General features: G+C 38.0%; 1 protein-coding gene across 8 annotated transcripts in view; it reads left to right on the forward strand.

The window, feature by feature from the left end:
• Positions 1–19,399, forward strand: part of Mbtd1 (mbt domain containing 1) — a 52,965-nt gene extending 33,566 nt beyond the window's left edge. For all 8 annotated transcript variants that reach the window (XM_055613050.1, XM_055613052.1, XM_055613049.1 and 5 more), the window contains 11 exons: positions 2,181–2,298; positions 4,131–4,265; positions 4,748–4,836; positions 5,343–5,577; positions 6,420–6,475; positions 7,192–7,296; positions 10,511–10,658; positions 12,377–12,459; positions 13,160–13,394; positions 14,205–14,282; positions 19,192–19,399. In XM_055613050.1, the coding sequence (XP_055469025.1) occupies positions 2,181–2,298; positions 4,131–4,265; positions 4,748–4,836; positions 5,343–5,577; positions 6,420–6,475; positions 7,192–7,296; positions 10,511–10,658; positions 12,377–12,459; positions 13,160–13,394; positions 14,205–14,282; positions 19,192–19,391 (1,482 nt within the window). In that variant the 3' untranslated portion in view covers positions 19,392–19,399. The remainder of the gene's footprint in view (positions 1–2,180; positions 2,299–4,130; positions 4,266–4,747; positions 4,837–5,342; positions 5,578–6,419; positions 6,476–7,191; positions 7,297–10,510; positions 10,659–12,376; positions 12,460–13,159; positions 13,395–14,204; positions 14,283–19,191) is intronic.
• The last annotated feature ends 2,384 nt before the right edge of the window (positions 19,400–21,783 follow it).

Here is a 21,783-nt window from a genome sequence, read left to right on the forward strand (position 1 = left end):
TTCAACACATCGAGCACATACGATGTTATAACTGTAGTGCTCTATCTTGTTGATGTTTGTTTCTTCATTTTTTTTTCATAGAGTGAACTATATGGATTGGTTTAAGAGGGCCTAGCAGAACCACAACCTTACAGGCAAGAACAAATGTCACTTTCTGCTACTTTCTCCTATACCAATCCAGACTATAGGGACCAAACCAAGATCTCCCACTTCAATAAGCATTCCTTTTTTTTTTTTTTTTTTAATGCTGCTTTTCTTTAATTGCACTAAAAAGTATTTTCTCCAAAAATAATACAGACAAACAAAAAAACAAACAAACAAAAGCAGCACAACAGACTGTCAAGTCCAGCTTAGAAAGAAGTCCTGTATGCAAACTTCATTTAGCATTGTGCCCACCAAATCTTAGCTTACAGTATAACCACTCCTCTTCTCAATAGAAAGCAACTCCACAGGTTTGGAGTCTAGCAGAGTAGCTGCCCTACTAGAGTTACTGCAGCTTTATACGTGTATTGCCTGCACCTGTCTTCTCTGCCTGCTAATCCTCACAAGGAACAAGTAGATGTTAGCTCAGTTTGTGCTACCTGTCTTTCGTCTAGCCTCATTTCTGATCATATCTGCTGGCAATAGGGATGGCCCTACAGTCTAGAGTGATGTAGGGGGGAGGTAGCAGAACCTGAAGGGTCCAGTCTTCCTGTTTAAAAACAAAAACCCAGGCATGGTGGCACACACATATAGCCCTAACACTTGGAGGTGCTGTGGCAGAAGGATTGGAAATTTGAGACCAGTGTGGTATACATGGCAAATTCCAGGCCAGCCTAAGCTACATAGCAAAACCCTGTGTCAAAGGGGGAGGGGAGTAGTTTTATTTTTTCCTTCTCTCTTGGGAAGATAGGTATGTGTTCCCTCCCCATAATTACAAATAATTGGGATTGGGAGGGTTTCCAAGTTAGTAAGTTTGCTTTCTACTCAAAGCATTAGCCATTAACTGCTTATGTCTTCAGCTTCTAGATCTATTTCCATTCACTGTTGTTTGACATTCTATTTCTTTCAGAGATTGACAGATTGCTTAGAGGGCAAGAGTTAAATTTTACTTTAAACTGACTATATTCTGGGTTACCATCACAATCTGAGGGGCTTTTCTTCGACGGAATACGTTTTTCCAGTGTCCATATTTGCTAGTTCATGCTGTGCTTGCTTATCTTTAGTTTTGAAGCTGTTTTATTTTCAGCTGATTTATCCCTATTATCAGGTCTTACAGAACCTCACCTTATCCTTTTATTTATGTCCAGTGTTCTACATTTCATGAAAACTTTGACTATCCAGGGCCACAGAGACTAGAATTACCAGCACAAATAAATAAATATGAATTCATTTACTTGATTTAATTTACTATTGCATAAAGTCCTAAGTAGTTGTGTATTGCTTTGCAACTAAGGGATTTATAGAAATGGTTTGGGAACATTTTAGCTTTTGGGAAATTCCATTGTTAGGCTTTTAGGCTCTTTTCTCAGTTGCCATTTTAGCCAGTGGTGTGGGGGCCAATGGTCAGCAGCTCTAAGTTTGGAAGTTTTCTTTTCATAGTAATTGTTCTATAAGAAATTTATTAAAATAATAAATTACTTAGCTATTTTGTGGGCCTCATTTCCCAGATCTCTTCAAATCTCTCTTTAATTACTCTTCTACTACTTTTTCCTGTATGTTAGACTGTATTTGAAATATAGATGCTCTTATTTCTCTGGATTACGTTGAATGAAGCCTGTAATTGGATTATTTTTTTTTCTACTCCTGGACAAGATCCTTAAAAATTAAGTACTTTTATTTATTACACATTAAAAACACTAAATTCCTCAAGTCAGCTTGATCTTATGTCAGCCAAATTTGTAATTCAGGTTTTATAATAATTGTTACTTAAGTGTCACATTTGGTCTGTTAAATTATAAAGTCAACATGTATCTAATAGGTACAGATTCTGTCTTCTATCTTGAATTTGGTCCTAACTCTGGCTTTCTCCAAGTTGAATTCTTTACAACAAGGAATAGAAACTATGCATTAAGAAAAAAAAGTAAATAGGTTTAAATGACCTTTTTATTTGAATATTTCATTATTAATGATACTTAATTTTGAATGATGTTTCATGCTTATGTTACTAAGATGATAATTTAATAATTTTTGTATGACAGGCACCTATGGGGACCTGCTGGGGTGATATCTCAGAAAATGTAAGGATAGAAGTTCCCAATACAGACTGCAGTCTACCTACCAAAGTCTTCTGGATTGCTGGAATTATAAAATTAGCAGGTGAAAAGCATACATGATGATTTACTACAAAATGCCAGTGATACAAACTTTTGCATTTAAAAAAAAAAGTGTATAAATTTTACAAGTATTATCAAATAAATAATATATGTATAGTAGGAGTTGGCAGTTCTTTTATAAATAGCCAGACAATAAATATTCTTGGATTTGTGGGGTTTGCGGTCTGTTACACTACCCAGCTCTAGTGAACAACTATAGCAGCATATAAACAAATGATGATGTAGCTATAGAATTCTGTTAATGAAATTTGAGTCTCATAAAAGTGGCTCATCTTTATCTGCAGGAAATAATTGTTTTTCAGTTCTTTCTAGCCATTAAAAAAAGAAATTAAGCAGTAGGCCAGGCCATGTGGGTGGGTGAGCTTTATCTTCAGCTTTTGTTTTTTTTTAACACTGAATATTGCTTTACTATACCCTGCCCAGAGTTACCTAAAGTGGCTTTGATGCTAAGTGTGACGGCCCATACCTTTAATCCCAGCACTCAGGAGCCAGAGGCAAGGTTGACCTCAGAGTTCAAGACCAGCCTGGTCTATGTAAGGATGTTTCAGATCAGCCATGACTATGTACTAGAAAAATGTTGTTTCAGAGAAAAACAAAGTATGCTGGGAAAGGCCTCTCCTACCTAAAAATAATTCTAATTATACTTTCCCCTTGAGCACCATCAGTAGCCTCGTTATTCTTTAAGGTGGTCATGGATTGCAGCTGTGGATGAGCTTCACTCTAAAATACTGTACAGATTTTTTAAGTGCGTCCTTAACATAAACAATCTGTTAAGACAAAGCTAGTCTCTCTCTTTCATCTGAAGTTTTTGATCACATCTGTGCCTTTGATCACTCTGGCAAGAGTCCCAGGTTCTGTATTTTCTCCACTTCAATCCCATGCCTTTTCCTTGAGACATCTATAATAAGCAATTCTTTAAATGCTGTTTTTTTTGTTTGCTGTACTTTAATTAAGACAGCATTTATGTCCCAGATGTTTAAGTCACTTGCATGTAAATAGTTCAGAAGATCAGCTCATTTACTATCTAAGAAGTATTCCTAATTACTAATTCTGGTTTTATATTTCTGTTTTTTTTTTCCTTTTTGCTGCATATGTCTTCTAAGTATATACTTTACTATTTTGGTAGTAAACCTCAGAGAGTCAGGGCCTAGTACTGAGAGGCAAAGACAAGAAAAGAAAATTCCCCCTAAAACCCATGGACCAGCTAACCTGATATACACTATGGCAGACAACAAAGAGACCCTGTCTCAAACAGGGTGGAAAGGGAGGACCAACATCTGAGATTGCTTTCTGACTTGCATACATTCGCATATACCATATATACCAAAAACAGAACACTAAGAGCTCTTTCAGACACATTAACCACACTATCCCAGCACTTGGGAAGGAGAGGAGGAAGCAGATCAGAAGTTGAACAGTGTCTCCAGCTATGTAGTCCGCTTCATCTACTCGTGACCCTGTCTTAAAACTACACATTCTCATGAGACTAGCATACCACTTGTTTTCACTGAGGTTTTCCCCCTCCTGAGAATTTTGGAAAATATAGATAAAATTGAAGTGCAGGGGGAAAAGCCATGATCTGAAGAATTGTCTTTGTATTAAGAAGGGATTCTCCAAGTTGAACAGTAGTTCCAACAGTGTCATTATTGCCCAGGGACTTTCCACAGCACCCCATGTCTAAATCCCAATCTCTGGCATGGCACAGCAGGTGGTTCTACTACAAGGGAACAGCAAAGCATGATGGCCGTTACCCTAAGGGATGTATTCTTTTAATTTTGTTTTCTTTCTTTGATATGGTTGATTTGTTGGTTTTAGGTTATAATGCTCTTTTGAGATATGAAGGATTTGAAAATGATTCTTCTCTGGACTTCTGGTGCAATATATGTGGGTCTGATATTCATCCAGTTGGTTGGTGTGCAGCCAGTGGAAAACCTCTCGTTCCTCCTAGAAGTGAGTAGACTCAAGATTGTTAATTTTCTTTTAAACTTCCAATTCATTTATTTTATATGTATGAATATTTTGCCTGTTTATATGTATGTATACATGCATACATGCATGCCTGGCCCCACAGAGGGCATTGGAGGTCCCAGAGCTGTAATTCTAGGAAGTTGTGAGCAGCCACATGTATGCTGGGAATCAAACCCTAATCCTGCGAGAGCAGCAACAAGTGCTGTAAACTGCTGAGCCAGCTCTCCAGCCCATGGTAATTTTAATACTATAGCTTAGTGATGTCTTAAGCACAATATCCTCAAGTAATACAGAAATTTAAATATTTTATATCAAACTAACGAGACATACTTAGTTTTTCCATTCTTGCTACCTTTCAGCACCTTAATACTCATGACTTCCAGAGAAACTTGTTAACCTTGTTTGTTTAAATTGTTAAACAGTTCTGTCTGCTAAAGGATAACTATTTATTTCTTTTATTTTAGCTGTTCAACATAAATATACAAACTGGAAAGCTTTTCTAGTAAAAAGACTTACTGGTGCCAAAACACTTCCTCCTGATTTCTCACAAAAGGTAAAAATAGGATTCTTAAAGAATTGAAGAGCTCTTTTAAAAGAATTACTTAGAAGGGCTTTTTTAAAGTTATAATTTCTGAACTGTTAAATATAAAATATATGTTCAGACAGGGTGACTCCTACCTGTACTCTCAGTACTTAGAACAGTAAGGCAGAAGGATGGCTAAAAGTTAACCTCTAGCCTAAAGAGTGAAACCCTGTCCCCTCAAAACAAAACAAGAGCTACGAAAGGTGGTACACACATTTAATCCCTGCACTTGAGAAGCAGAGGCTGGTGAATATTTGTAAGGTCAAGGTCAGCCTTATCTTCATAGCAGGTTCCAAGACAGCCAAGGCTACTCAATCTCAAACAAAAGTGTGTGTGTGCATGTATGTACGTGTGTGTGTGTGTGTGTGTGTACATGTACATATATATAAATAAAATATTGACAGGGCAATATTAAAACTTTGTAGACCTTTGTCACAGATCGCCAACAGGATTTTTTTTTCTGCTTTTGTTTGAAGGTTTCAGAAAGTATGCAGTATCCTTTCAAACCTTGCATGAGAGTAGAAGTAGTTGACAAGAGGCATTTATGTCGAACAAGAGTAGCAGTGGTGGAGAGTGTAATTGGAGGAAGACTAAGGTTAGTGTATGAAGAGAGTGAAGATAGAACGGATGACTTCTGGTGCCACATGCACAGCCCCTTAATCCACCATATCGGATGGTCTCGAAGCATAGGCCATCGATTCAAAAGATCTGGTAAGCAACTGTCCCAAAAACTTTTAAAAGTATCAGTGAGGTTAAATAACTACTTAGTTGTTTCTCTTACAAAGCACTGAACCAAGATAGCATAGCATTCTAGCCTGATTATTCTACTATATTAGGATATGAATTCCTGATGTTCCTTCTACTTTCTATCATTTAAAATAATGTACATTCATGCTTCAGGCCATGGGTTTGATTTCTAGCATCCAAAAAAAAAAATTTTGTCCTTTTTCTCACAAGTACAGTTGTCTTACTACTCTTTTTTATCCAGACCATTTGAAAGCTGTGAGATCTGTTTTCCACCTAACTGTAATCTAAATAGCAAGGTTAAATTGAACAAAAACATTGTTCTAAAGAGGTCTAGTGGTACAGGCCTGTAATCCCAGCTATGTAGGAGGGTCAGACATGATGATCATAAGTTCAAGGACAGTCTGAGCAACTTAATGAGCCCCTGCCCTAAAGTAAAAAGTGAAAAGAGCTACAGAGATAGTCCAGTACTAGAGTATTTGGCATGTGTGAGGCACTTTCTTCAACTATACCAAAAGGAAAAAAGTTTCTGAGACTATCATTCCATTACTGTGGAACTAGCTGTATTGTAATTCATGGAAGTGTTAATTTCCATGTACAAATGTATAGCGCATATGTGCATGTGCTCTGAAGACAGAAAAGGCTATTAATACTGTTCATCATCATAAATGCAGAAAACATGTTTTTTGTTGTTGTTTTGCCACATTTTAGAATATTACACACCTTGTGAGTTTGAACCCTTTAAGGAAGTGTGGTTTTCTGGTCTTCTCATGAATGCTGACAGACTAGTCTATAACTTTTCCTTGTAGATATTACAAAGAAACAAGACGGACATTTTGATACACCACCACACTTATTTGCTAAGGTAAGAGCCCTCATATATAAGTCAAGTTGAAAGTTAAGTTGTGGACTTTCCTAAAATTATGGATATCACATATACTCACTTAAAAATTAAAGTGTATAGTTCTCAGGTGTCACAAACTTACTAGGCTCATTCCTAAACTATGTGTGTTTGTGTATTCTTTCTGTTCCGTAAAGAAAATATGAGTTATAATAGTAGGTAGGAAAAGGCATCTAGTAAATATTTTCAAGTTAGAAATATCTTCATTATTAAAGTGAAAACATTTAGGAAGAGGATTCAAGTTTCAGGCCAGCCTGTGCTACCTAAGACCCTGTCTCGGAGAGCAGAAAACATTCATAGGCCAGGGAGATAGCTTAGCTGGCTCAGGTTCTGTTGCATATCCTGTTGCTCTGAACATCTCTAAAAAGCCTGCTGCAGATTGCATGCAGCGCATGTGTTATCCCAGCACTCCTACAGAAAATGAGAGGTGCACATAGGAGTACCGCCTGGAAGCTTACAGCGCCTACAGCTTCTACTAGAAGGCACAGTGAACACAAGATAGAGACCCTGCTTCAAAAACATGAGAAGGAAGGCCTGACTCCCAAAAGTTATCCTCTGACCACCACATGCACAATGGCATGTACACACATATACACAATGCCCTAAATGAAAAATTCTAAAGGACAGGCAAGTGTAATTGTATAATATAAATATAATAATAGTGTATATGCTTTCTATAGGTAAAAGAAGTAGACCAGAGTGGAGAATGGTTCAAAGAAGGAATGAAATTGGAAGCTATAGACCCATTAAATCTTTCTACAATATGTGTTGCAACCATTAGAAAGGTAAGAGTGTGTTTTAAATAAGAGAAATGTGACTAGAGGAATCAGGCTTAAAAACAGAAGGAGTCCTTGAGCAGATGTGTTTTGAAAAAAGATGGGTATGTCTGGATCTCCATTGGGAGAAAAGTTACTAAGACTTTTTAAATAAATTTGAGTTGTGTTGTCATATCTGTTTTATTTTTTAATATGTTATAGTCAAGATCTGTACTTCTCAGCCCCTTTTCTTTTCACCCAGAACTTTAATACAACCCATGGCATACAGGTTTATGAAATATTTGTACAATCAAGCACTCATAATACATCACAAATCAATTTTTTTTTCCTTTGGTTCTTTCAAGACAGGGTTTCTCTGTATGTAGCCCTGGCTGTACTGCAACATTCTTTGTAGACCAGGCTGGCCTCAACTCATAGAGGTCCACCTGCTTCTGCCTCCCAGGCACTGGGATTAAAGGCATGTGCCACTGTGCATGGCTACAAATTAATTTTAAAACAACTTTTGGTATATGTGTAATTTTACCCTTTATTAAAGGCAAAATCAGATGTACATACTAATGAGATCAGTATGTTTGTTGCCTAATAGGACAGTCTACAAATAAATTAGTTTAATACTTACATGCTGAAGAATGAGGCAAGGAATAGTCTCAAATTCACATGTGAGCTGCAGTATTGCAGGAAGCTTCTGTTGGAACAGCATACAGAATACAATGTGGGGAAGAAAGTTTATTCAAGCTTACCCCTATAGCTCATCATTGAAGAAACAGAGACCACGGAACAATGCTATTTATTGGTTAACTCAGCTACCTTTTTTTTTAAAGCCAAGGTCTCACTATTTACCCTTGGCTGACCAAGAACACATAGAGATCCACCTGCCTCCTGTGTGTTGGGATTAAAGGTCTATACACCTGGCCATCTGGAACCTACCTGCCTAGGGGTGGTACCACCCATAGTGGGCTGATTATACCAATTAACAACCAAGAAAATGTCCCACTGACATGCCCACAGGCCAATTTTATAGAGACAATTATTCAATTGAGTTTCTTTTCTTCCTGGTGACTCTAGTTTGACTCAAGTTAACAGAGGCTGATCAGCACATATATGAAATGGCAAGTGGTTGACATGTATAGAACATGCGTCCAAAAAGTTGGTGCTGTGGATGTAGCTCAGTAGTAGTGTGCTTGCCTAACGTGCAAGGCTCTGGGATCAGTATCCTGTACCACAGTTTCCAGAGTTGGTTCCTCAGTTAAAAGCGCTTGTTACTCTTGCAGTAAGACCTGAGTTTGGATATCCCACCACCCACATAGTGGCTCATGACCATCTGTAACTCTAGTTCCAGGCCATCTGATGGCCATTTTCTGGCATGCATGCATACCAGCGACACATGCTACAGGCAAAACACTTGCATATATAAATTTTTTAAATGTTAATACTTTTTAAAAAAAAAAAAAAACAACAACAGGAATGCTTACAATAAGAGTTGTGAACTAAGTGATTACTTCTAAAGACTTTAAAAAAGAAGATGTTGGCTTGAGGCAAAGTATAGCTCTCGGAGAACATGTTCAGCATACAGATAAAATAAATACTGAGACTGTAGAAGGGAAACACACTCTCATTGGTCATGAAATTAATAGTGCCTGAGGTTATTGAAACCAAGCAAAGAGCTAAAATCGGAAATGTAAGGGTTGTAGATGAAAAGTCAACTACCAAAAGAATCATCAAAGAAATAATGGAGGACTGAGTATTAATCGACTGAGTATTAATTGATAGACCAGAACATGACAGTCTGGGGGTAGAGGGACAAAAAATAAAAGTTGTTAATCAAGTGTCAGATAGAATAAGATTTGAGATGGTGGCAAATGCTTGTAATGCCAGCCCTCAGAATGCCGAAGCCGGCAAATCTCTTAAATTGAGGCCAGCCTGATCTACATAGTGAGGTCCTAGCCAGCCAGTGCTACATTGTGAGACCTTGTCTCACTAATAAGTAAGGGTTATATTTGAGGAGGTTGGTATGGAAAACAGACCACTGAATTGAGAAAACAAGGTTGTTGGTAAATTTTGGAGGCTAGATAAAGATAGAAGTGGGACAGCAACAAATTCTATGGTTGTTGTACAGGGTATAAATTATTTGCAGTGTAATGGAAATTAGGAAATGTTAAGAGTGCAAAGCATGAAATGTTGGGACAAGAGCTTCTTTTGATAATTGGGCAAGATGTAGAACTTTGTTGTGTTTTTTAAAAAAAAAATGTGGGGGGAACTAGACATGGTGCTACAAGTCTGTAATTCCAGGCTTGAGAATTTGGAGCAAGAAGATCTCAAATTCAAGGTCTAGTATTGGGAGGCGGAAGTACTGCCTATTGACTGCAGTCTGAGACACAGTATGGAGTTAAGAAGACACTTTGTTGGGCCTGAGCAGCCTTAGTGTCTTAGACGAGCATAATAAAAGAGGGCAAGTTGAAGCTTGAAGAAAGTGGAGAAGTTAGCAGGAGTCTTCTATACAAAAAGTCTGAAGAAAAGGAAAGCATTACTGTGTTAGAACTAACAGTCTGAGACTTGACACTAGATGGTTATTTTTTACATTTAATTTTTGTGTTTGATGTGTAGAAATCAAAGGGCGACTTGAAGTTGGATCTCTCCACCGTGTGGGTCCTGAATTCTGGTTATTAGACCTAGCAGCCAAGCATTTCACGCACTGGGCACTGTATGGCTAAACCATCAAAAGAGTATTTCAGTCAATTATTGGCAAAAGACATTGAGTTTTTCAAGCATTTTGAAGTCATCTCTGTGTAAACTTGATTTTCTGAAGTCATTTCTGTATGGTTTTGTGTTTGTTTGTGGTACACATTAACAGTCTATATCAGTTTTTATCTTTTTTATCATTCAGTGAGAAAGTATTTTTTATTTTTAAAGTATCTTTCTTTATGTAATAGATTTCCCTTTCTTTCAGAATGTGATTTAGAATATTTTTGTGGGGCTGGAGAGATGGCTCAGTGGTTAAGAGCCCTGTCTGCTCTTCTAGAGGTCCTGAGTTCAATTTCCAACACCCACATGGTAGCTCACAACCATCTATACTGGGATCTGATGCTCTCTTCTGTCATGCAGGTGTGCATGCAGATAGAATACTCATATATGTAAAATACATAAATAAATCTTATTTAAAATTTTATTTTGTAGGAGTAGTAAAGTACATGTTTAAGTACTTGGGATTCTTTTGATTTCAAAGGTGCTGGCGGATGGATTCCTGATGATTGGGATTGATGGCTCAGAAGCAGCAGATGGATCTGACTGGTTCTGTTATCATGCAACCTCTCCTTCTATTTTCCCTGTGGGTTTCTGTGAAATTAACATGATAGAACTGACTCCACCCAGAGGTACTCCATCCTTAGTTTTTAGCCTTGCTTTGTTGCTGTATGTTACCTGTTTACATTTAACACAGCCCTAATGTTATTTGTGTATTTATACACAATATGTGTGGGTATGTATACACAGACTGAAATACTCAAGAGCTTTGGATATTATGAAGCTTGGCCTTTCTGGTACATGCCTGAAATCCCAGCACTTGGGAGCAAAGGTAGAAGGATCGCCCACAAGTTGGAAACCTGCCTGTTCTGTATAATGAGTATAGGCCAGCCTGGGCTACACAACAAGATTCTGTCTCAAGGTTAATACATTATTCAAGTAAAAACACAATTTTTATATTCTAGCTTATTTTAATAAATGACCATGAAAGTTTTGCCTAAATCTGTTCATGTTACAATGTGTGTCCATATTTTATAGACCCTCTAACATAGTGCTCTCAATATGTTCCTGTACATATAAGCTTTTAAAAATGGTTTTTGTTCCTTTGGTTTGTTGGGGGGTTTTTTGTTTGTTTGTTTTGGGGTTTTTTTGTTTGATTTGGTTTTTTGTTGTTGTTGTTGTCCTTTTATTTTTGGTATGGGCATTTTGTCTGTACCCCTTATGGGTCTTGTGCCTGGTGCCTCAGGAGGCAAGAAGAAGGCATCAGATCCCCTGGCACTCTGGTTGCAGACAGTCATGAGCTGCACGTACTGGAAAGTGAACCCTATTCTTCTGGAAAAGTAGCCACTGGTCTTACCTGATAAGACCTCTCTCCAGCTCTCACATGAGCAGTTTTAGTATTTTCAGTATTTAATAATTATTTTAAGTACTCGTTAAATGGATACGTAGTCTTCAAGAAAAAGGAGGCCTCCTCTCTTTAGATTATCACAAGCATTTTGTTTTTATTTGTTTTGTTGAGACATGGTTTCTGTATTCTTAGCTGGTCTAAAACTTGCTATATGAGCCGAAGTCATTCTCCTGCCTCTCCCTTCAGAGTGCTGGGATTAAAGGTGCACAGCCACGCCCAGCTATCCACTTTTTAAAAGAAAATCTGTCTTTAGCAGCTCTCATGGTTTAACCAGTGACTTTCTAATTTCAGTACCTTTGCCTTGTGTTTTTCTCTAAGATGGGGTTAAAGCAAAACAAAGATTTATTGAGAGTGTTTTTTCAGCCAGTTTAGTTTTTCTTCAAGGAAAAAAAATTTCAAAGTATTAAGTGTTAAACTGCTGTAAAGCCTGGTATTGCAGGAAGGGGTGGTAGCTTTTGGTGGTGGGAGCACCATGCCTGGCATGCTGAGGTCCTGGATTAGAGCCCCAGGGGCCACCAAAAATAAATAAGAAGCAATGAAAGGCAGAAGTCCATCCTTGTAATAAAAAAATCGTCACTTTTACATTAGGATAAGGAAGCATATGCGTGTATCTGTAAAGGGGGACGTCATCATGATATGGAACCAGTATATTCATGCATTAGAAGTTCTTGATATCACTAAGTAGAGTAAAATACTCCCAGCCCCTTAATTGGAGGTAGAGACAGAAGGGTCAAGGGAAATAAGGTTACCTGCTACTATATAACTTGTTTGAGGCTAGCCTGAGACATTTAGCCAATCCCAAAAGTAAAAATGTATTTTTTAACAGAATTAAAAGAAATTATTGTATCCTGAAATCTGAGATTTCATGTACTGAGTCACCTACATTTTAAGATTATGCTAATTTTAAATGTACCGTTACCTAAACTACTTGTATTTTTTCAGGTTACACAAAACTTCCTTTTAAATGGTTTGACTACCTCAGGGAAACCGGCTCCATTGCAGCACCAGTAAAACTATTTAATAAGGTAAATTTGAATGTTAGTATGATCATGACCTAAGAGTGGAAATTATTCTTGAGCAAAAGTTTTTTGCTTTACATTACATTTTCTTAATGAAAATTAACAAAAACAGTGTAAGTATTTTCAGTATGGAAAAAAGCAAGTTCATAAACTTCGTCCTTTTTTTTTTTTTTTTTTCAATTAGTATAAGGGAGAACTTTTTGCCAAACTTGTGTGGAAGTCAAAGGACAATTTTTTTTTTTTTTACGACTTATTTCTTATTTATACAGTGTTCTCCTCCATGTGTGCCAGCATGCCAGAAGACGGCACCAGATCTCACTATAGATGGTTTTGAGCCACCATGTGGTTGCTGGGAATTGAACTCAGGACCTTTGGAAGAATAGCCAGTGCTCTTATCCTCTGAGCCATGTCTCTAGCCCCAAAGAACAAATTTTTGGAATCAGGTCTCTCTTTCCACCTTTACATGGATTCTGAAATCAATTCAGGTCATCAGGCTTGTACCTCTGCACACTGAGCCATTTTGTCAGCCCTAAATTATTTGATCTTTTACCAGGGAAGAAATGGAAATGAATATTGTTCTTGACTAGTTCTTAAATGCTTCCCTGTTACAATATTAAAGAACTGTTGTGAGCTTTGGGAAATTATTTTAGATGTTGAATTTGCTGTCCTTCAGAGCACCAGTGTTTATACTTTCTTTCTCTGTCAGGATGTTCCAAATCACGGATTCCGTGTAGGAATGAAATTAGAAGCTGTAGATCTCATGGAGCCACGTTTAATATGTGTAGCCACAGTTACTCGAATTATTCATCGTCTCTTGAGAATACATTTTGATGGATGGGAAGAAGAGTATGATCAGTGGGTAGACTGTGAGTCCCCTGACCTCTATCCTGTAGGGTGGTGTCAGTTAACTGGATATCAACTACAGCCTCCAGCATCACAGTGTAAGTTACTATTCAGAAACATTTCCTTTTATTAAAAAACAGCTAATTCTCCAGAGGGCTGGCTCATGTAAATCATCTTGTAAGGTCACAGGATAAGAATATATCAACGTTGATGAGTTGCCAGGTAAAAAAATAAGACTCAACAATATCATAGAATTTGACCATGTATGCCATGATGGCAATGTCAACTACATATCAGTTATATAATAACCAGAAGTCACAAATTAAACTACATTGTTGTGGAATTGAACGTTATAGGCTAAAAATGCATTATTTGGGGCTGGAGAGATGGCTCAGCAGTTAAGAGCACTGGCAGCTTTTCCAGAGGACCCTGCTTCATTTCCCAGCACCCACATGGCAGCTCACAACTGTAATTCTAATTCCAGGGAATCTGACACACCCTCACACAGACATACTTGCAGGCAAAACACCAGTGCACATAGAAAGAAATCATTTTTAAAAAACAAAAATGCATCATTCATAAATGCTATTATAAATAATAGATTCTACCTAATAGTGACATGCATGGTTTTGGGGAGTTTTGGGTTTGGTTTTTGGGTTTTTTGGTTTGTATGCTTTTGGTTTTTGTGGTTTTTTGAGACAATAAAGGCATGTGCTACCAAGACAGCCAGGGCTCTGTTACACAGGGAAACCCTATCTGGAAAAACCAAAAAAGAAAGAAAGAAATACACCTTTTAAAAGCAGTGTGTGCTTCTGAAAGGATGATAATTTTCATAAAGATAAATCATCCAATCAGTGTCTAGAATTGTAAGCCATTCTCTATTACCAATTTTCCCTTTTATTTTTCAGCGTCAAGAGAAAGCCAGTCAGCTTCATCAAAACAGAAGAAAAAGGCTAAGTCTCAGCAATACAAAGGACATAAGAAAAGTGGGTCACTGTGTGTTTGCATATATTTCCTAATTGTTAAGCAATTGAGGTCACAATATTCTTGCACAGACAATTATATCCCTGTGAGAACTGATGCTTGTTCATTATGTATTACGCTTAAAGGTGCAGTATAACATAAAAGGCAAACTTTTTTGATACTAAGAAACATTTTTAACTAACAGGTGAAAAAAATCAGATATTCTTTATCTGTATGCTTTAAAAACACAAAGAGTAGAGCCTTAGAATGGTTCTTGAAATGATTATGAACCTGCTCAAAGTTAATCCCTTTTTTTTTAAAGACTTTATTAATGAAGCAAAAAAGCAGTTCTTGATGCTTACAGTAACTGTCACTCCTACAAAGTACAGCTCTATCTAGAATGATAATCCTAATAAATCCACAATGTTTAGGAAGGGATAAGGATAGCTCATAGGTAAAATGCAAAGGTGGAGGCCTGATGTGGTGGCACACGCCTTTGGTTCCTGCGCTCAGAAGGCAGAACCAGGCCATCTCTTAAGTTTGAGGCCAGCCTGGTCTACAGAGCAAGTTCCAGGACAGCCAGATCTACACAGTAAAACCCTATCTCAAACCCAGTAAGGTAGAAAGTGATAGGTCTCCGCAATGAAAAACATACTCCCACATACGTGTGTGTATCACAAACACATACCATTAGTTGATGTTTAACAACAAAGTCAACTTTTTAATGTTTCCTCTAACATAAATTATGGTTTCATTATTAGCCACAATATATTTTTCACCACCATAGAAAGCCAGGGGTTTTTCTATTCACGAAACTTGTAGAATATTTTATTCTAAAATAAAAGGATTTTTAAGGTACTTTTTATGGTAAAGTGTATCTAAGGATTAACCAAGTATTCTCTTTAAGTTCTTCCTGATTACAGTTATTTGCAATTTTTTTTTTTTTTTTAGGTAAAGAACCTAATTACTGTGCTGGTGCTGTGAAAAACAAGTTTCCTCCCAGCATAAAACCCTATCTAGCCTCAGCTAGTGATAACCTGCATGACATTACCACAAAGCAGGCTTGCTCCTTGCCCTTCTTCTGTGGGCAAAATCTCCCACAGACACAGAATTACTTTGCCCATCAGGAGTTTGGCAGTACAGCTGATCACCTGCAAGAGATTAGAGGGCACTGCGAGACCATTCACAGTCATAGTAAGGTTTTCTGGTTTGCACACACTTAAGGAGAATTTGCACATGCCTTTCGTGTCCCTAAATTAACCATTGCATTCATCTTTCTGTAAAGAGAATCTAACAGGCCTATTTAAACTGCCTTACCATTTTGTGTTGAACAAGAATTTGAGTAAGATCTCAGAAGTTTTTAAGACATTGAAGACAGACATTGGCTTTTAGCCAGGCATGGAGATACATGGCTGTAATTCCAGCATTCAATAAGCAAAGAGGAGAAGATCAGGAGTTCAAGGTCATTCTCAGTTCCATAGCAAGTTCAAGGCTTACCTGGGCTACATGAGACACTATCTTAAGTGGGGTGAGGAGAGATTACACACACAAAAATACGTGGGGTTTTTTTTGTGTGTATATATATATTATTATTATTTAATATAAGATTGATATTAATCTTATGCACACATATATCTATCTATATTTCCTCCCAGTAGTTTATGATAAATCATTTTTACTAGGCTGGGCATAGTGGCTCACACTTGTAATCTCAGCACTCAGGAAGCTAAGGCAGAAGGATTGCCACAAGTTTCAGGCCAACTTTGGGCTATAAGACTGTCATTAAAAACAGAAGAGGAGGCTAAGCCATTAGGAGCACTTGCTGCCCTTGTTCAGGTTTAATTCCCAGACCTACACCAGGCAGTTCACACATGCCTGTAATTCCAGCTCCAGGGAATGAGAGGAACTTCTCTGGCTCAGAAATCACCTACACACATACATTTACTGAGATCCACATTTAGACACATAAAATCTAATTTTCTTTTTTACTAATGAGAATTAAATGCACAATTCACTTGCCTTGTAACCCTTGCAGGGTTTGTTTCTGTTTGGATCTTTGAATTCCTGGGCTAGGAATAGGAGAATAAATAAATGAATTAAAGAAGTAAGGATAATAGCCAAATTTTAGTGCTCTTTTTAACATTGCCAGATTTCTAAATTAGCTAGAGATTAACTTTAGCTATAGATGGAACATGTAACTTAACACTGACGTTTTTATCTTAACACTATGACATCATCTCTAGTGCCCTGAAATTATTTGGACATAGAAAGGAAAAGAAATACAAATCCATGGGTCCATACTAGAAACCCTGGGACCAGATATGTTTTTGTTTTGGAATTGAGAATTTTTCCGTTTCAGTAAATACATGTTTTGGCATTTACTATATAGCACTCTGCAAACTTTGAGGTGATTTTTTTTGAAGCAAAATATAAATGTTTACAGTAAGTGGACCAAGTAAAGACAATAAATATATCATCAATTGAGTATGGTTTTATTGCCAAAATCTTGGAAAAGTGCTTTTCAAATGTTGGAATTGAAGAAACAGAAATGCAGTAGTTTTGCATTAAGGTCTACTCCCTCTTTTTTTTCCCATTATGCAAATGTTTATTACAAATCTTCCCACAAGGCTAAGTGTGGTGGATTTAGCCTTTAATTCCAAAACTCGGTGCAGAGACAGGAGGATTGCTGCAAATTCAAGGCCAGCCTGAATTACAGAGTGAGAGCCTGTCTCAAAAGAGTGGATGAAGGATGCAGAATGGTGCTAGAAAGCCAGTTCAGTGGGCAAAGTACTTACTTACTACGTGTTGTGAAGCAATGATGGTACATGCTTGTAATCTCAGTGCTAGAAGACAGAGATAGAAGGAGCCTGTGGTTCTCTGGCCAGCCTGCCTAACATAATTGGCAACTTACAGAAGTGTATGAAAGTGGACCTCTGGCCATACACACATACATCTTCATGAACACATAAATACAGATACACAAAGAAATCCTTCCCACAAAACCTGTTGCCAAAACATGAAAGAACTTGGGATTTAAAACTCTAAGTTGTCTGGGAGCTGAAGAGAGTACTTGCTGCTCCTAAAGAGCACCGAAGTTGGAATCCAACACCCACATTGGGTGGTGCAAAACTGCCCATAACAACAGCTCCAGGAGATTCAAAAGACTTTCGCCTCTGGAGATACCTGCATGCATGTGCATACTGAAACACAGGCACACACACATACACATAAAGTAAAAATCTTAAAAGTCATTCATTGCAGGCAGACTTTTGTCCATACTAGATGAGCTTCAAAACCTGGTGTTTGTCTTTAACTTTGCTGGTAGATTGTTGTGTTCTAGCTCTGCAGTTTCTTCTGTACTGAAGTGGTTACAGTAGTCCTTATTGTCCACCAAGAGGGGGGTTGTTTGGTTTCAGTGTATAGCATGGTGGACAATGAGCCAAGTCTGTGCCATGGTTGGGTTGTTTAGGGATAGTTGTTAACTAGCCTTGGAAAAGAAAAGTACTGTTTGACCAGGAGGATCTTACAGGTGTTCAGCCTCAAAGAACTGTTTTTCGAAAACCATAGTTCCTCTGAAGCAGCTTCTAGTTTCACTACTTTAGGAGCTACAGTATGTAGGACTTGGTGCTTTTGCCTAGTATTTTACTTGTAAATGTGTTCCATATGTAGTCACTGCTCATGACACTGGCCTGGAGTCATTTTATATGGGCATACTGTTGACTTAGATCTGTGCATTTCATTCTGATTATCTGAAGCTTAGGTTACTAGGTCAGGTATATTTAGGAGGAAAACAAATGTACATTTGTAAAGATACGTGGGTATCTTGCAGTTTGCACCCATATTACACTGTGTCTTTGGTTTAGTGTTTGCAGAATTCAAAGCCTATTTTAGTTTGGTAAAAAACATTTTGAGAGTCCTGGCATGTTAATGTGTACTTATAAAATTGTAAAAAGTGGTATGTGCCTTTAATTCTAGCACATAGGAGGTAAAGACAAGAGGATCAGAACCTCAAGGTCATTCTCAGCTAACTAGTGAGTTTGAAGGCAAGCTAGTTTACATGAGACCTTGTCTTAAAAACAAATTAACTACAAAACCTGAGCACGGTGGCATTCACATGATTGCAGCACTTGGGAGATGGGGATGGAATGATTAGGAATTTTAAGTCCAGCCTTGTCTACATAGTAAATTCAGAAGCAGCGTGGGGTACCCAAGACCCTGTCACATGAGATGAAGAGCTTTGTAAGCAATACGTAATAAATTTTGAGTTTTAGAAGTACTTTTCTATGTCATAATTACAGATGCTGTCTGAATGCACTGCTGACAAAAGCTTAGGGGAGCACACTATGTAACAATAAAATTGTGCCAGCTGATTAAGACATGTGTGCTAATTTGTTTGATTTTTGAAGGGCCATGATTAGGCTTATATGGTTAGAGAAATGCTGCCTTCAAAGTCATGCTCAGAGACGTTCTCTTGGGATCGGTGAGCAGATCACTTGGCCTAGTGTGCATGAGAGCCTGCTGGTTCCCAGCCCTACTACAAGAAAAAATATAAATACCTTCTCTTTCTTCCATTGGCTTTTCACCTGATATGAAAGCTGACCTTTTTTGAAGGAAATTAACCCAGCAGTTCTCCACACTAACTACTCTCGTTTATTTTGCCTCATTTGTTTTAAACTTGAGAGTCAAGACCAGGATTATCAGGCCTGGGAGACTAGAGGCAGCCTTTCCTCCACCTGCTGCCAGCATGTTAATATGCTATGCTTCCACACATGCATTTGATTGTGTACACATGCACACAGGCTTGCAGAAGTTAAGCCTTGCACAGTCTGTTCTTTGCAGTGTCCTATGCAAGTCAGTATCCTTAGTAATACAATTCACTTTTCTTACCACACACTTAAGTCAAAGCTTACTTCAGTCTGACTTGATGTTTAGAAAGGAAGATGCCAGTTGGGAAGAAGCCTGTCAGTTTGTCGAGCCTGCCCATGACAGGTGGGGTGCGGAGGAGCTTCTCTGGGGACGAAGAGTTGACTCCTCCTCCATATCGAACCCTGCCAGCACAGACAGCCCCGGAGGCCTTCCCACCTCCCAGCACTAGCCGAGAGTTCAGGCCCAGCCTCAAAACAGGTAACTAGTCACAGCAGCACCACAGGTACTACAGAGGGGCAGGTGCTGGGCAGGGTGGGGGAGACAAAGCATGGCTGGCCGACAGGTGCTGACTCATCAGAGTTTTCCTTTTTTTCTTTTTTCTTTTTTTATTTTTAACTAAGAATATTCATTTTCACTGATTCTGGACAGCCATTGCACTAAGATGAGTCATCAGGAAAGGCGTGTCATCATTGTTATGAAACATCTGGGAAAGCTGTCATTTTAGTTTTTGGAATTAAATGAGGCAATTTCTGATATTTATGCTTTGATTAGAATGGTTGAATGTATTACATTGTAGCCGTCCATGTGACTTGACTTGAGGGAGAAAGAGATGCTAAAGAACTCATCTGATAACCAGACCTAAAAATGACTTTGTTCATGACATTCCATGATGGGTCATTTGTGGAAAGCGTGTTGAATTCAAGTAATTTTGGTTTTGATAATAACATTTGCCATAATCTTAGCTGAATCTCATCACAGATTTGAAAACGCATTACGTATATATCGTGGTGTTGAATTAGATTGAAATTTATTTTCATAATTCTATGTTTTGGTGTGTTTGGTGATAAGGTGGCATTTCTTGGCATTTAGTTGGTTAGGCCAGGGTGACAGGCAAGGAAGACTGCTCAAGGTTTTGCCCCTTGTAATTGCTAAGAAGAAAGCTTACTTTAGATGAGAGTCCCGATCTTGCAACTTCAAAGCCAGCATACATGTTTGATTAGCAGGTACCGCGCCACATCTTAAGGGTTGCTTTTCAGCTGGCTTGCTCTAGCTGATCAGCATTTCCTAAATGGCTTTGTAGTTTGAACACCTAAGTGGAACTTAGTACTTTGTTGTTCCCATCTTTTCTGTTTACCAAGATGTTTGTACCTAACATCATTAGCCCTTTAGCTTCCATTTAAGGCGTGCTCCTTAGTTTTCACAGCTCTGGCCGTGTATGCCGTCATTGTGAGCTTCCCATCAGGCCATTTTTCTGATGATCATTCTGATAACCATACATCAAGGGGAAATTTCCATGTTTCATTTTATATGAAAGGCAGTTTAGCATTACAAATCCAAATTTCATCTGCTGTGGTCAGGCATGTGGTAAAACTACCAGCAGGAAGATCAGGAGTGCTAGGCAACCTCCTGAGAGACTCTCTCTCAAATAAGATCAACAATATTAGTTAGCTACCCCTTTAATGTGTCAATCTCTAAGGACTAAGAGCATTCCAATTCATTGTTAACTTTTCTCATTTCATACGAACTACTTATGAAAAAGTATTTTTACCTGATTAAATATGAATTTGCTTTTAAATTTATATTAGGTTTTCAGGGCATTTTCTTTAAACAGACTAGTTTTGGAAATATATGTCTTGTTTTGTTGGAAGTTCTGATTCACATTAACTAAACTAGACTTGTGAGATGCTAGACGGAATTACCTCATGGCTTCTGACTTCCTCGCTCCTCTAATGCCTGTTGTGTCTTCTGAGCTCTGGGGTGTGTCCTGTGAGCTGTGGTATCAGCTGCCCACTCAAACACTGTGGGAACTGCACTACTGCCTTCACGCATGAGAGCCACAGTTGGATTGGTTGTTTGGAGAATTTATATTATTGGCTTTCCTGCAAAGATGTCACTTCCATTTGTTTCTCTTGTGAAATTTTCATGCTTAGTGTCACTAAAGCAATTTCTTTAAAAGAGAGCTTAGAAAGTGCATTGATGTAGAATGTGACATTGAGATACTTGATCTATTGCATTCATCTATCATTAGTTGAGAATAAAGGCTAGGAAGAAAGGATGATACCAGACAAGCTTTATTTTAGTTTCTGTGAAAAGCGAAAGTTTGCATTAAAACATTCCATACCTGAGTGAATGTTTCACCTTTATCATGAGTGATTTTTGTTAAGTGCATCATTTCCATATTTTAACATGACTCTTCTCCAGATATTTGTTTTGAGCACAAATGCATACACCTTTAGGATATGCCTTAGAACCTCAGCTTATGTTCTTTACATTAAAACACATCTGTTTGAGTGAAACATCTTTGATCTTGAAGCATGGTAATTCCCATTCATTTAGCCATCTAATCATCGTAGACCAAGATGACATTCAACCTTTTATTGTGGGTACTGCACCTTTAATGAAATGTGGGATTTGTTTCCATGTTTGTCCTTGTGATAGTGCTGAAATGTCCGTAATACTTAACTGCATGTTGGTTGGAGCTGAAGGGTAGCTCTTGCATGTTTGCCACTGTTTGTTAGAACACATTTTTTGTTACGCAAAGGAAGAACTATACAGTCGCATGTGCTTTGCCTTTTAACAGTGGGTTGTTTCTTCTGCTCTTACTATTCATTTTTTTTGTCTTTGGGCTATTAAATTTTTCACCATCCGTGCCAAAAC

Source organism: Psammomys obesus, unplaced genomic scaffold, assembly GCF_907164565.1.
Source record: "Psammomys obesus unplaced genomic scaffold, mPsaObe1.curated_primary_1811, whole genome shotgun sequence".
Taxonomy (NCBI): domain Eukaryota; kingdom Metazoa; phylum Chordata; class Mammalia; order Rodentia; family Muridae; genus Psammomys; species Psammomys obesus.